The sequence below is a fragment of the Oratosquilla oratoria genome, chromosome 12 (assembly GCF_046742065.1).
Source record: "Oratosquilla oratoria isolate Oo_2021 chromosome 12, ASM4674206v1, whole genome shotgun sequence".
Taxonomy (NCBI): Eukaryota; Metazoa; Arthropoda; class Malacostraca; order Stomatopoda; family Squillidae; genus Oratosquilla; species Oratosquilla oratoria.
This window is the reverse complement of record NC_134788.1, coordinates 16,430,649-16,442,156: the sequence shown is the minus strand read 5'-3', so window position 1 is coordinate 16,442,156 and position 11,508 is coordinate 16,430,649. Positions and strand designations below refer to the sequence as shown.

Sequence of the window (11,508 nt, the reverse complement as noted above, 5' to 3'; positions counted from 1 at the left end):
GATGTTAAAATGCTCATGGAGTCTGTAAAAATAACATTCTTGTTGCATGGAACAGAATTAAAAACAAATTTGAGGGCGTTGCTGACTGCCTGCAGTTCAGCCGTAAAAACAGAGCTAAAATGGGGCAATTTTCTCTTTAAAACTGTGCTATCACATACAAAAGCACAACCAACACCATCTTGGGATTTTGATCCATCTGTATAAAAAAAAAATTGAATCAACATGTACTGATAAATGTTCTAAAAATTCACTTTTTAGCTCTACAGCAGTTCTATTTTTCTTCTTTTAAAGAGGACATATTTCAGTGGGGCATTGGTTCCAAGGAGGGAATTTGGGAGGCGTGATCTCAGCAATTGTATTAGGAACAAGTCCTACCTTCTCTGTCCCAACTTCACATCTCACTTCTAAAGGTTTTGGCAGAGTACTTTTCCTTGGAGCTCTGTCTACCGGCTGCTTTACAAATTTGAAGTTTGGATTCTGTTTGGATGTCAAGACACGAGATATATATCTAAGGCTTAATTCCTCCCTGCGAATATAGAGGGGAGGAATTCCTGTGTCCACACACAAGCTATCCACTGGAGATGTTCTATAGGCTCCCGAACAGATCCGTAAAGCCATATTGTGGACTATATCAAGTTTCTTCAGTGAACTTTTACATGCCGATCCATAAATTTGACATCCGTAATCCATTTTGCTAAGGCACAATGTTTGGTAAAGCCTTATTAAAGTTACATGATCTGCTCCCCAGTTGAAACCAGACACTACCTTTAGTATATTAAGTCGCTGTTTAACAGTGTATACAACCTCGTTTATGTGATTTGTGAATGTCAACCTTTTATCCAAAACCAGACCCAAGTATCTTACTTCATCTTCATACGGTAATATGACACCCTCTAAGAATAGTGTTGGTATCTCTTCCTTGTGTCTTAGTCTGGAAAACCTTATGGTTTTGGTTTTTTCAGCAGAGAATCCGAAGCCCCTGCAATTAGCCCATGCTGTTGCTAAGTTAATAACCTCTTGAATCTTTTGGCCCGTTTCTAATGTTGTCGATTTGCTGCACACAATAGCGAAGTCATCAGCATAAGCCAATCCATGAACTCCTGTGGGAGCTTGTTCTAACAAACTATTAATGGCTATGCTGAAGAGTGTAGGACTCAGAACACTTCCTTGGGGAATCCCTTCCTCTTGAAGATATGCACAAGAGAAAGAAGAGCCCACTCTGACTTTTAGATAACGGTCAGACAAGAAGTCCTTTAAACAATTGAACATATTACCCCCGATACCCCACTCTGCAACTTGCTTCAGAATGCCTTCCCACCAGGTAGTATCGAAGGCATTTTTCAAGTCAAAAAACACACCAATGCTAGAGTTCTGAATTGCGAAAGCATTCTGAATCTCACGAGTGATAAAAAGTAAGGGGTCCAGAGTGCACTTATTTCTTCTAAATCCAAACTGTTGGTTAGATAGCAGATTTTTAGATTCCAAAAACCAAACTAAACGTGTATTAACCATTCTTTCATAGATCTTACAAATGCAGCTAGTGAGAGCAATAGGTCTGTAACTTTGTGGGTCATGAGAGTCTTTTCCTGCCTTTAAGATTCCTATGATGATTGAAGTCTTCCAAGATTTAGGAGAAGATCCAGAAGACCAAAATTTGTTCAGCACATTTAAAAGGAATTTCTTTGACGATATGGATAAGTGACCAACCATGGAATAAAGAATGTCATCCTCTCCAGGAGAGGTTGGGGTGGATAAAGATAAAGCATGATCCATTTCATCCATGGTGAAGAGAAGATTATATGCCTCCCAGTTCGTAATGGTAGGAGGAATAATCGTGGTCTTGGCTCTAATTCTTCTGAAATTATCTGAATAATGTAGTGGGTTTGAAATATCAGCATAATGTCTTCCAAAAGCCTCTGCTACTTCTCTTGTATCTGATATAAAGGAGTCATTTATCTTCAGAATGGGTAAAGGAGATGGAGTAAACTTTCCTTGTAATTTTCGAATCCTATTCCATACTAAGGTAGGGGAAGAGTCATATTTCAATTCACTAATATATTTAATGAAGGATTCCCTCCTTGCTTTCTTGAAGATTTTCGTCTGCTTTGCTTTAGCTCTTCTGTATGTTATCTTATTGACTAAACAAGGGTATCTCCGATATCTCTTATAGCTAGTTCTTGTAATTTTTCTGCTTAAAGCACATTCATCGTTCCACCAGGGGACTACTGGGTGTTGAGGTTTACCAGCTGTCCTAGGAATGGAAGAGAAAGCACCAGAAAGTATCATGTCTACCAGGTATATGCATCACAGTTACTACCAAAATCACTAGTCTTATAATTAATCTCTGTGGTTCTCCTAAATAATTCCCAATTAGCCTCACCTATCTTCCATTTAGGTAAGCAAGAGGAGGGAGTGTTCTTTAAGTATTTGATATGGATAGGCCAGTGGTCGCTACCATGTAAATCTTCATCTATTGACCAACTGTAGTCTAATCTTAAGGATGATGAACAAATAGTTAGGTCTGTAGCAGAACTTGAGTTGTGAAAGACATCAAACCTAGTTTTGGAACAGTCATTCATCAAAATGACATTGTTATTATCAATAAATTCTTCAATTATATTGCCCCAGGGGTCACACCTTGATTCACCCCATAGAGGATGCTTGGCGTTAAAGTCACCCATTAGATTAAAAGGCTCAGGGAGCTGGTCAACCAAGATTGTAGGTCATATAACTCAAACTGACGAGGGTGGTTATATATGTCTACGAGTCGATCTTCCAGTTCAGGTTCCAAATACAAAGAACACAAAGTGATCCATTTAGTGGTAAAGATTTGTACTATACAAGCCTGCAACACCAAATGTAGGTGGACACTTCTGTGGTTTACACATTTCTTAACAATGATACCAGTACCTCCATGGGCACGGCCCCCAATCATAGGAGGAGATCTGTAAAATTTATAATTAAGTCCAACATTAGGGGATAAATTGCCAAGCATAGTTTCTTGGAGACAAAAAACAGACATCATGTTCTTTAAAGAGAATCCCAACCTGCTCTTGATGAGAATCAAAAACCTTGAATATTCCATTGAATTATGGACATTATACCGTTTTCTTTTTCTTTTTTGGGTCTACTGGTCTGGTAGAAGTCTGGGAGAGAGGGGGTTTACAAGGTGGGTTCTTTTCTAATTTCTTTGCTTTCGCGGGTGGCACTTTGTCCCTTGCACATCTGCGGGAAGGATGGCCAAAACCATAGCAGTTGAAGCACTGAAGGGGACGGGGCTTAAACTGCTTCACATAAACAATCTCTTTTTCTATCTCTACATAATGAGGTAGATCTTCACCACAAAAACTTAGGATAATCATAGAAGAATGAGAAATTTTAGCAACGTTCCAAACATTAGTTGGGCACATTTCTAAAATTTCTTCTTCATCAAAGTCATACAGATCTCTATTAAAAATTGCCCCTTTGGCATAACTAAAGGTGTAGTGGGGTTTAACTTCCTTAATGTCAGATTTCTGTTTCAAGTTAAGCACCAAGGCAGCTTGTTCATAAGATTTTACAGGAATTAAGAAGGAATTTCTTCCAAATCATGATACCTGTGAGTTATTCAAATTACCAGAGCCAAGGTGACTCTTCAACAATCTTCTAAACTCGAACAAGTTAGCACGTTCTTTTGCAAGAGTGATAATGAGCCACTTAGGTGGATTGGGAGGTCTCTGCACACTTTCCTTCCTTTCCTCTACCGGGATTTCTGGATAAAAGATATTCAGATTGATTGGCACTCTAGCAACAAGTTGGGCTGAAGATTCATTCTTATTACAATTATTATAATCCAAGCAGGCAGCAGCTGCATCCTGATTAGAAAGAAATGAGATCCAGACTAGCCAAGCTTTAAAGTTGTCAGTTAGTTTAACCTCTTCAGTACGGGCCTTAAATCTCGCGGGCAGCAGCCAATGCCAGCCGTACGACGTGTCGTAATAATACTCTCATCATAAAATATAGTCACCGCTTATATTGATCGTTCTCTCTTTCACCCGTGAATTTTGAAAACCATAGAGAATGCGATTAAGGGCAGACTAGGGGAGAATTTAAAAAATAGGGGCGACTACAATAAATATAATCAAGACGCCGATATGGCAGCGTTGCATATTCAATTGCTCATGCTGCCTACATGTGCGGCACCATATGGAAGGGGTTAACTCTGATCTCTTTAATTTGTCCAAATTTACGGAACTTTTCATATAAGTCTGTATAACTCTTATCAAGAGAGACATTGTAAATGTAAGATTCTATGACTATTAGGGGCAGTAGTTGATTGATTGATTTGACCAAAGTCCCTTTTCAAGCCGGAGTTGTCAACTGGTGGTTTAATTTCTGTTGAGTCAATATTGTCAACATTAAGATTGGCAATCTTAGGAGAGGGATCGGGGGGTTTAGGAGGAGGATCAGGTAGTGGTGGAGGTTTAGAATATTCAGTTTGCACAGCTGCCATGAGGCCACACCATATATTAAGAAAGAAAGAGCAATGCATGGAAGAAGATACTGCAGTTGCCTGATGCCGCATGCAATAAAAGAAAAGTCTCTGCAGAGTCGGGAAGTTCCAGAAATGACTATTTACACATGCAGGGCCTCGGAGGTGAGTTAGAGACTTTGTCAACCCGGGGTTTGTCCTCTTTTGTTTAGTCCCATTTAGGATGGGTCCGGCGTAGTCACTCTGCATGTGTACTGGATAGGGAGAAAGGAAGTCAGCAGCCTAGTACCTACCTCACAAACATGCATTCCCCAGTCACTGGGCTTTCGGCCCTCGCAGGGAGTAGTGACCTCGCAGTATACATCCCCACTTGACTGGGTTCAGACATGTAGCTTGGAAGGCACCAAGATACCAGAACCTTCCTTAACAAGTATTAGAGAAAGATGGTGAAAAAGGAGAGTAGGGTAGCAAATATGAAGAATAGGGATAGGGAAATTCACAAAGGAAAAGGGTGAGGGACCCCCTATCTATTCACTACCCCAAAAACCTCATCCTAAAACAACTGTCATAGGATGAGGGCGGCAAATCCCAGGAGTATTCCAGTCCATAATCAAAGACAAGCTAGGGTCGTCAACAAAAAGACTCTTGGCTCAGTTTTCGTCTGGTAGCTTGGGGCTGACCTCTCCAGTATGGTTGCACCTGGCTGGCACAGCTCAGCCCGTCCTTACTACGCGGAAGCCCCCCCACTACATCAAAGTACTGGGCCTCGGAGGGGCTGTCCCCTTTTTTTGTCGCCTTCTACGACTAAAGTGGAAATACTCGGTGGCAGTATTCTTTTCCCCCACCACAGGGTAGGTAGGCGAAAAAAGGAAATGAATATTCAGAGAAATGGTACAGGACAGTAACAAGGGGTTGGGGGACAGCATAACGGAGGGACAGTTGTAGTATAAAAGTGTCATCATTTTTCTTTGTACAGAGTTTTCCTCTATCACAGGCAAAATGATGTGTGGCTCTGGTCCGTAGGGGCACCCCATATAGACCCTAAAGTATCAACTGCATGCTACTTTGCCACAATAACATGCAGCCAATACCCAAGACTGGTAATGGCTGCATGTATCTACAAAACAGGTTCATTCATACACCTCTTGTGCATGGACCTGTCAAATATATAAACTTCACTTACATGCAAACAAAGTTCTTAATGAAAATGTACTTTTGTTTTCAGTAATGAGGAATTATGTCCACAGCAGTTATTGAGACAGGGATAACAATCATCATTTCTTAAATACCTTTTGCATTAAATAGGGTCAAACTAACCTCTCTGGCAGCACCAACATCACTTCCACAACCTCCATGACAACAGTGTCCACTGGTGTTCCATGCAACCTCTACCACTTGCAAAATGTTGTGCTGAAGCGGGAAGTGGTCTTCCAGTATTAGGACCTGCAATAATTCAATAATGTAGCAAAAATTGTCAACAATTACAATGTCTTAACTAACAGTATAATCAGACAACACATTGGCCTTCATGGGATAAACCTCCGGTGGAAACCGCGAATGTGAAACAAAGTGCTTTCATCATACAATTGAAAACCTCCAATCCATACTAGTTTTTCAGCAGTACAACACCTGCAGAATACAGGTGTGCATTCATACAGCCCTCCAAAGAATTGACATTACTCAAACTTACCTACCAATGGAGAAGTCCAGTCCATTATGCACCACACATTGGGAGATTCATTTGAGGACCTAGCCAATATCGCCATGATTTATTTTGCCTAGCTCTTTGAACTACTTCCTAATACACACCTAAAATAAAGAAAATACGATGTACATAAACAATTTCAACCAGTTAAGAAGTTCAACAATTCCAGCTTCAGACAGCCTTATGGCAGGTAAGCACAATTCCCTGGATCCACAACAGTGGGTTCTGCCATTGCTAACTCTGTTGCAATCCTGGGGTTCACCCTAGAACTTCATCATTTAGGTCAACCGTGCAGCACAACCTCTTTAAATTATACATCTACCACCCCTTTCCCATTCTCAAACACCTACACTTCCCTGTTCACATGTTTAAACAGCAACACAACATGCATTCAAAGAGGTGGTCAACCTTGACAACACACTACTGTGGCCTAGGGTACAAATCTCCTGTAAGACACTTTGCAAGACTGATCATCACTCCCCCATCCCCAACTTCATTCAAACATTGCACATACAACCCTTAAAGCTTCACCAGTATTACCAAACAAGAGATTGTGTAGCAAGACTACTCACCCACAACAGGGTCCAACAGCCGAACTTGGCTCATCCTTGCTGGTCCACATGTGACAAATCACCTAACCTTCATCCACTGAAGATGTGGATAACCCGTCATGCAGACCTGATAGGCTCATCACAAGAGACACTACCATCTCCTACATTCAGGCAAAGCTAACTATAGCCCATCTCCCACCCACTGCCCTGGTTCAGCAGCAATGAGGTACATCCACAGCAAGGCTGCTTCAACTGGCAACATCCCCTCCATCTCATGCAGCAAATAAAGACAGGGATCCCCTCCCTAGTCATCCCCATCCTCCTATCCAAGTATCATCCATACACAGCCATTCTCCACTCACCCTTATCTCCTGCCCCCATTTACCTCATCCTCTATCATCCCCACAAGTTCACTCCATCCACAGCTTTCTACACCAATTCTTTCCACATGTCCAAACCATCCCAATACTTTCATCATCCCTATCTGCTCACTCTCCTCACCTCCAAGTAATCTTTTTCAAATCCTGGACAATTTCATCTGATGGGTGTTCCATCTTGTATCCTCAGCCTCTCACTATGTTCAGTCCTAGGAAAATAAAGATAAAACATTCAGCCCCATCTTTGGCTATCAAATTGTATGCTTATTAATTCCATTCAGAGATCTTGGTGGTTATACATCGTCATACAACTGTCAAGAGTAGCAAATACAGTGTCATCATTTTCGAAAAATCATTTTTGATTCCAATAACTTTGTGCCCTACCATAACGGGTTTGATGCTGGTGTGCTAATCCATCTTCATCCAAAATTAGTGTCCACACATTTATGCTGGTGTGCTAATCCATCTTCATCCGAAATTAGTGTCCACACATTTAGTGTTGCACCCATACAATTACAATTTTTTTTCCATCATTAACAGCCACTATCTGCAAGGTTTTAGCCAAATTATACCAATATTGAAAGCCAGCCCTGCTATGCATTCACATTTAACTTGTTCATTATTATTTACTTTCTCAAAATAAAACATTGGTGATGGCACATCTTTACTACAGTTCAAACACCAACCATCCATTGATTGATTGAAGTCTGGTCAAAATCAAACTCGTCCAAACACATTGGTTCAACAGCTGAGAGGAAAATAAAAACAAAGTAAGTCAATTCCAAAAGAAAGGGAAGTATATGAACCTTTATGAAAGCTGTCAGATTATAAATGGTTAATCATTATTCTCTCATTTAAGAGGTGTCTAGATTCTCATCATGATCATCAATACTCGACACTTTAGAATAGACACCTACCTCAATTGTGAGGCCAGCTTCAGCACTTGCCCAGGCAACTACCAGCACACTTCCACCTGAAAATTGGTAAAATCAAACATGTAAGGCACCATCGCCACACTTCTCCGGTCTGTTCTTGATTACGACATTCAGTCAAATGCCTCCGTCCACACCAAATGACATGCGGGTAAGCCTGTCTTAGGTCTCGTCATCTAACTCATCATTTATTAGGCCATTATCCCAAAATAAGTTATTTTGCCTTCATCTTTTCAAAGAAAAGAGAAGGAGAGAGGGAGGGGTGGTGAATGGGAATTGAGTGGGTGTGGATGAAATGTGTAGGAGAGGGATTATGCCTACCTCTTCTTTTATAGGGGGAAATGCCCTTGGCATCTTCTCAAAAACTTATCCCTAGAACAATAACAAATCTTACCTGTATTTGCATCCTGAATCCAGTATCTTTGGCATCTTCACTCATGCATGGACCTGTCAACAATTTAAAAAACATGCAAACAAATTTATTACTGAAAAATTATTACAACATTCAGTCAAATGCCTCCGTCCACACCAAACGACATGCGGGTATGCTTGTCTTAGGTCTCGTCATCTAACTCATCATTTACTATTTGGTTATTATCCCAACATTATTCTGCCTTGATTTTAAAAACCCAAAGACTACAACTAAAACGGCAAACTACTAACCAGCATTTGCATCCCCAAGAGGCAAATCCAACATCTGCTGAGCAGCTTCATTCATACATGGCTCGACCTGTCAACAATTAAATAACCTTACTTCCATGCCAACCAGTGTATTAGTTTCAGTAACAAGGAATTGTGTCCACAAGAGTTGTTGAGACAGGGATAACAATCATCATTTGAGAATCATATTTTGCAAATATAGTAAAACCAACCTTCCATCAGTGAGGCTACATGCCAGCATGAACTGTAAAGAAATTTCCATCTCAACAATGTCCATTGCACTTGGTAAACAGCAAAAGGTATTTCAAGTGATCACTTCCAACAGGAATCCCTGCTTTCAATAAGTAATGTAACAGCAATTGCCAACAATGACTATGTTTTAGCTGACAGCATAATCAGACAACACATTGACCTTCATGGGATCAACCTCCGGTGGAAACCGCGAATGTGAAACAAGACATTTTCATCATGAAGCTCATGAAAAAAATCATTCCATATATATATAATGCCTCACCTGAGCAATCTTTCAATCCTGTAATTGAGCCAGCACATAACTGCAGCAATCCCTGCAATCAAGAAGAAATGTAACAACAATTGCCAACAATGACAACGTTTTAACTGACAGCATAATCATACAACTCAATGACCTTCATGGGAACCTCCGGTGGAAACTGCGAATGTGATACAAGATATTTTCATCATGAAGCTCATGAAAACAACATCCCATATATATATAATGCCTCACCTGAGCAATCATCCTGTAATCGACTCAGCACACAATACTGCAGTATGACAAATTCCACAGACCAGTCTTCCAACATACCTGCAATCAGTAAATGATGTGATGCACTATTACAATTTTTTGATCGTAAGAGGGAACACAAGGGGGCAGGGTTGCCAATTAAATGAAACTGCCTTGCTGTGTATGTGATGCGTCTTTTGGCATTGCTTCTGACCCAGGGTAGTAGGAGAAATACAGGGATGACCCATAACCCAGAAGGAGCCACGAAAAGAGGGAGGGAGGGAGGGAGGGAGGGAGGGAGGGAGGGAGGGAGGGAGGGAGGGAGGGAGGGAGGGAGGGAGGGAGGGAGGGAGGGAGGGGTGGTTAATGGGAGGGGTGGTGAATGGGAGGGGTGGTGAATGGGAACGATATAGGGATGAAATGGGTGTTGAGAGTAGATTTATGCCCTTGACTTTGGCTACCTCCCTTGTATGGTACATACAAGAATGTACAAGGTCAATGGGCAGAATTCCACTCCCACCCATTTTATCCCCATCCACTCCACTCCCATTCACCACCCCTCCCTCCCTCCTTTTCTTGGGTCCTCCTGGATAGCAGGTCATCGCTGCATCTCGCCTAATGCCCTGGGTCATAAACAATGCAGTAAGACAGCCCACCAACAGCAATTAAGGCTCCTTCACTAAATCTGCAACACCCACCACCTCTGTCCCCTCATGCCCTTTGGGCTGCATCAAAACATCATTCACATTTAACCACTCCAATGCATCACAATCCACATCTCCACTCAATGGATAAATTTTCTACAGAACCCACAATGCAATACAAATAGCTTTCAAGCATCTTTTCAATATATCAATCTGGTCTTCATCTGAATTCTAGGCAATCCATCAATACATTAAGACACATCAAGTGCAACATGCAAGGCTTTAAAATCACAACCCTGGTGCATCCCTACATCCATCCAAGACAATTCAATCAGTCCGTTACCGATCCTCACGTTCACTAGTTATCAATCCTCCATTCCGTACAAAATCAATACAAATCCTCAATTCTGTACAAAATCAATACATTGTCCATTCCTCTCATTGCTTCTACTGACATTTCTCCATGCAGCTCCCAAGTTTGCTACAATCTAGCATGACCCAACTTTCTTACACTACGCTACTTTGACACACACTTACCCTTTGGCCACTGGTGTCCAAGATGAGCAAAATGGAACCACTTCACTTTGATCTCCAAGCCAAAAATATAATTGCAGAGACTGTCCTATCACTGAAATTAAGACAATGGTAATGTTAGAAAAAAAACTTTCTATAAATCACCAATCTTCTTGATCAAAATGTCAGATACCAATATTATTCCACATTTTTTTCAGAACAGGTCTGTGGTAAAAATCATCATTACAAAAACTCGCATTAACTTGTACACGCACCCTTTCCATTCTATTTCCCCCCCAATTGCTAACTATTCTCCCTAGTAACCATTCAATTGCACGCCTTACCAACAAGTCAACACACTTCCCATTTTCTTTGTGCAGGGGAACTACATCCATTACTCCACACTTCTCTATCCTAAGTACAAGTTCTCACCACCCATTACACAACTACACCCTTCCTCAGACACCTAACTGACAACTTCCCAGCCTTCAATGCTCTCACCTCAGTGCTACCCTCCTTTCCTACCAACTACTGCCACTAAACCACCTTATCCCCTTCTAAATCTAAGAACCCCATGATACTCTGTCCATCTCTCTTCACCGTCATACCTGTCCAACAACATCCTTTGCTTTCTCTCAACCCAGCTAACCCCTGTTCATTCTTCCCTCCTTTCCAAAAACAATTCAAATTCCTCACCAATCGCTCACCCTACTTCATTCTCAGACTCCATGTCCTCTAGTTTCACTTCCCTCATCTGTACATCTTGTATGTTATCTAGTTCTACTTCGACATCAAACTTTATATTCTTTTCTGCCACCACCACCAATTGCCTCTTAATCCTACCAACTGTGCCCTCCCACTTTCTAACTTAGTGTACTGTACTATCTCGAAATGTACCCATTCTTCATCTAGT

At 41.2% G+C, this 11,508-nt stretch overlaps 1 protein-coding gene and 1 non-coding gene across 2 annotated transcripts; both read right to left on the bottom strand.

The window, feature by feature from the left end:
- Nucleotides 1–7,376: 7,376 nt before the first annotated feature.
- LOC143032088 (small nucleolar RNA SNORD24) lies at nucleotides 7,377–7,453 on the bottom strand. Its single transcript, XR_012967071.1, has one exon. It is a non-coding gene; the product is annotated as a small nucleolar RNA SNORD24 (small nucleolar RNA).
- Nucleotides 7,454–8,481: 1,028 nt separating this feature from the next.
- Nucleotides 8,482–10,990, bottom strand: LOC143030232 (uncharacterized). The gene is made up of 6 exons (XM_076193392.1): nucleotides 10,940–10,990; nucleotides 10,620–10,704; nucleotides 9,442–9,519; nucleotides 9,211–9,262; nucleotides 8,909–8,940; nucleotides 8,482–8,766 (listed from the first exon to the last, which is right to left on the bottom strand). The coding sequence occupies exons 1-6, from the start codon at nucleotides 10,988–10,990 to the stop codon at nucleotides 8,747–8,749; spliced, it is 318 nt and encodes a 105-aa protein (XP_076049507.1). The 3' UTR covers nucleotides 8,482–8,746.
- Nucleotides 10,991–11,508: the final 518 nt, after the last annotated feature.

Bases quoted from the DNA above. Each gene is read 5' to 3' on its own strand.
- LOC143030232 (XM_076193392.1), bottom strand. From the start codon at position 10,990: ATGGATGTAGTTCCCCTGCACAAAGAAAATGGGAAGTGTGTTGACTTG. The intron at 9,520-10,619 runs GTAAGTGTGTGT...TACTGATTGCAG, and splicing joins TGGACACCAGTGGCCAAAGG to GTATGTTGGAAGACTGGTCT. The intron at 8,941-9,210 runs GTGAGGCATTAT...ATTTCTTTACAG, and splicing joins AGGATTGAAAGATTGCTCAG to TTCATGCTGGCATGTAGCCT.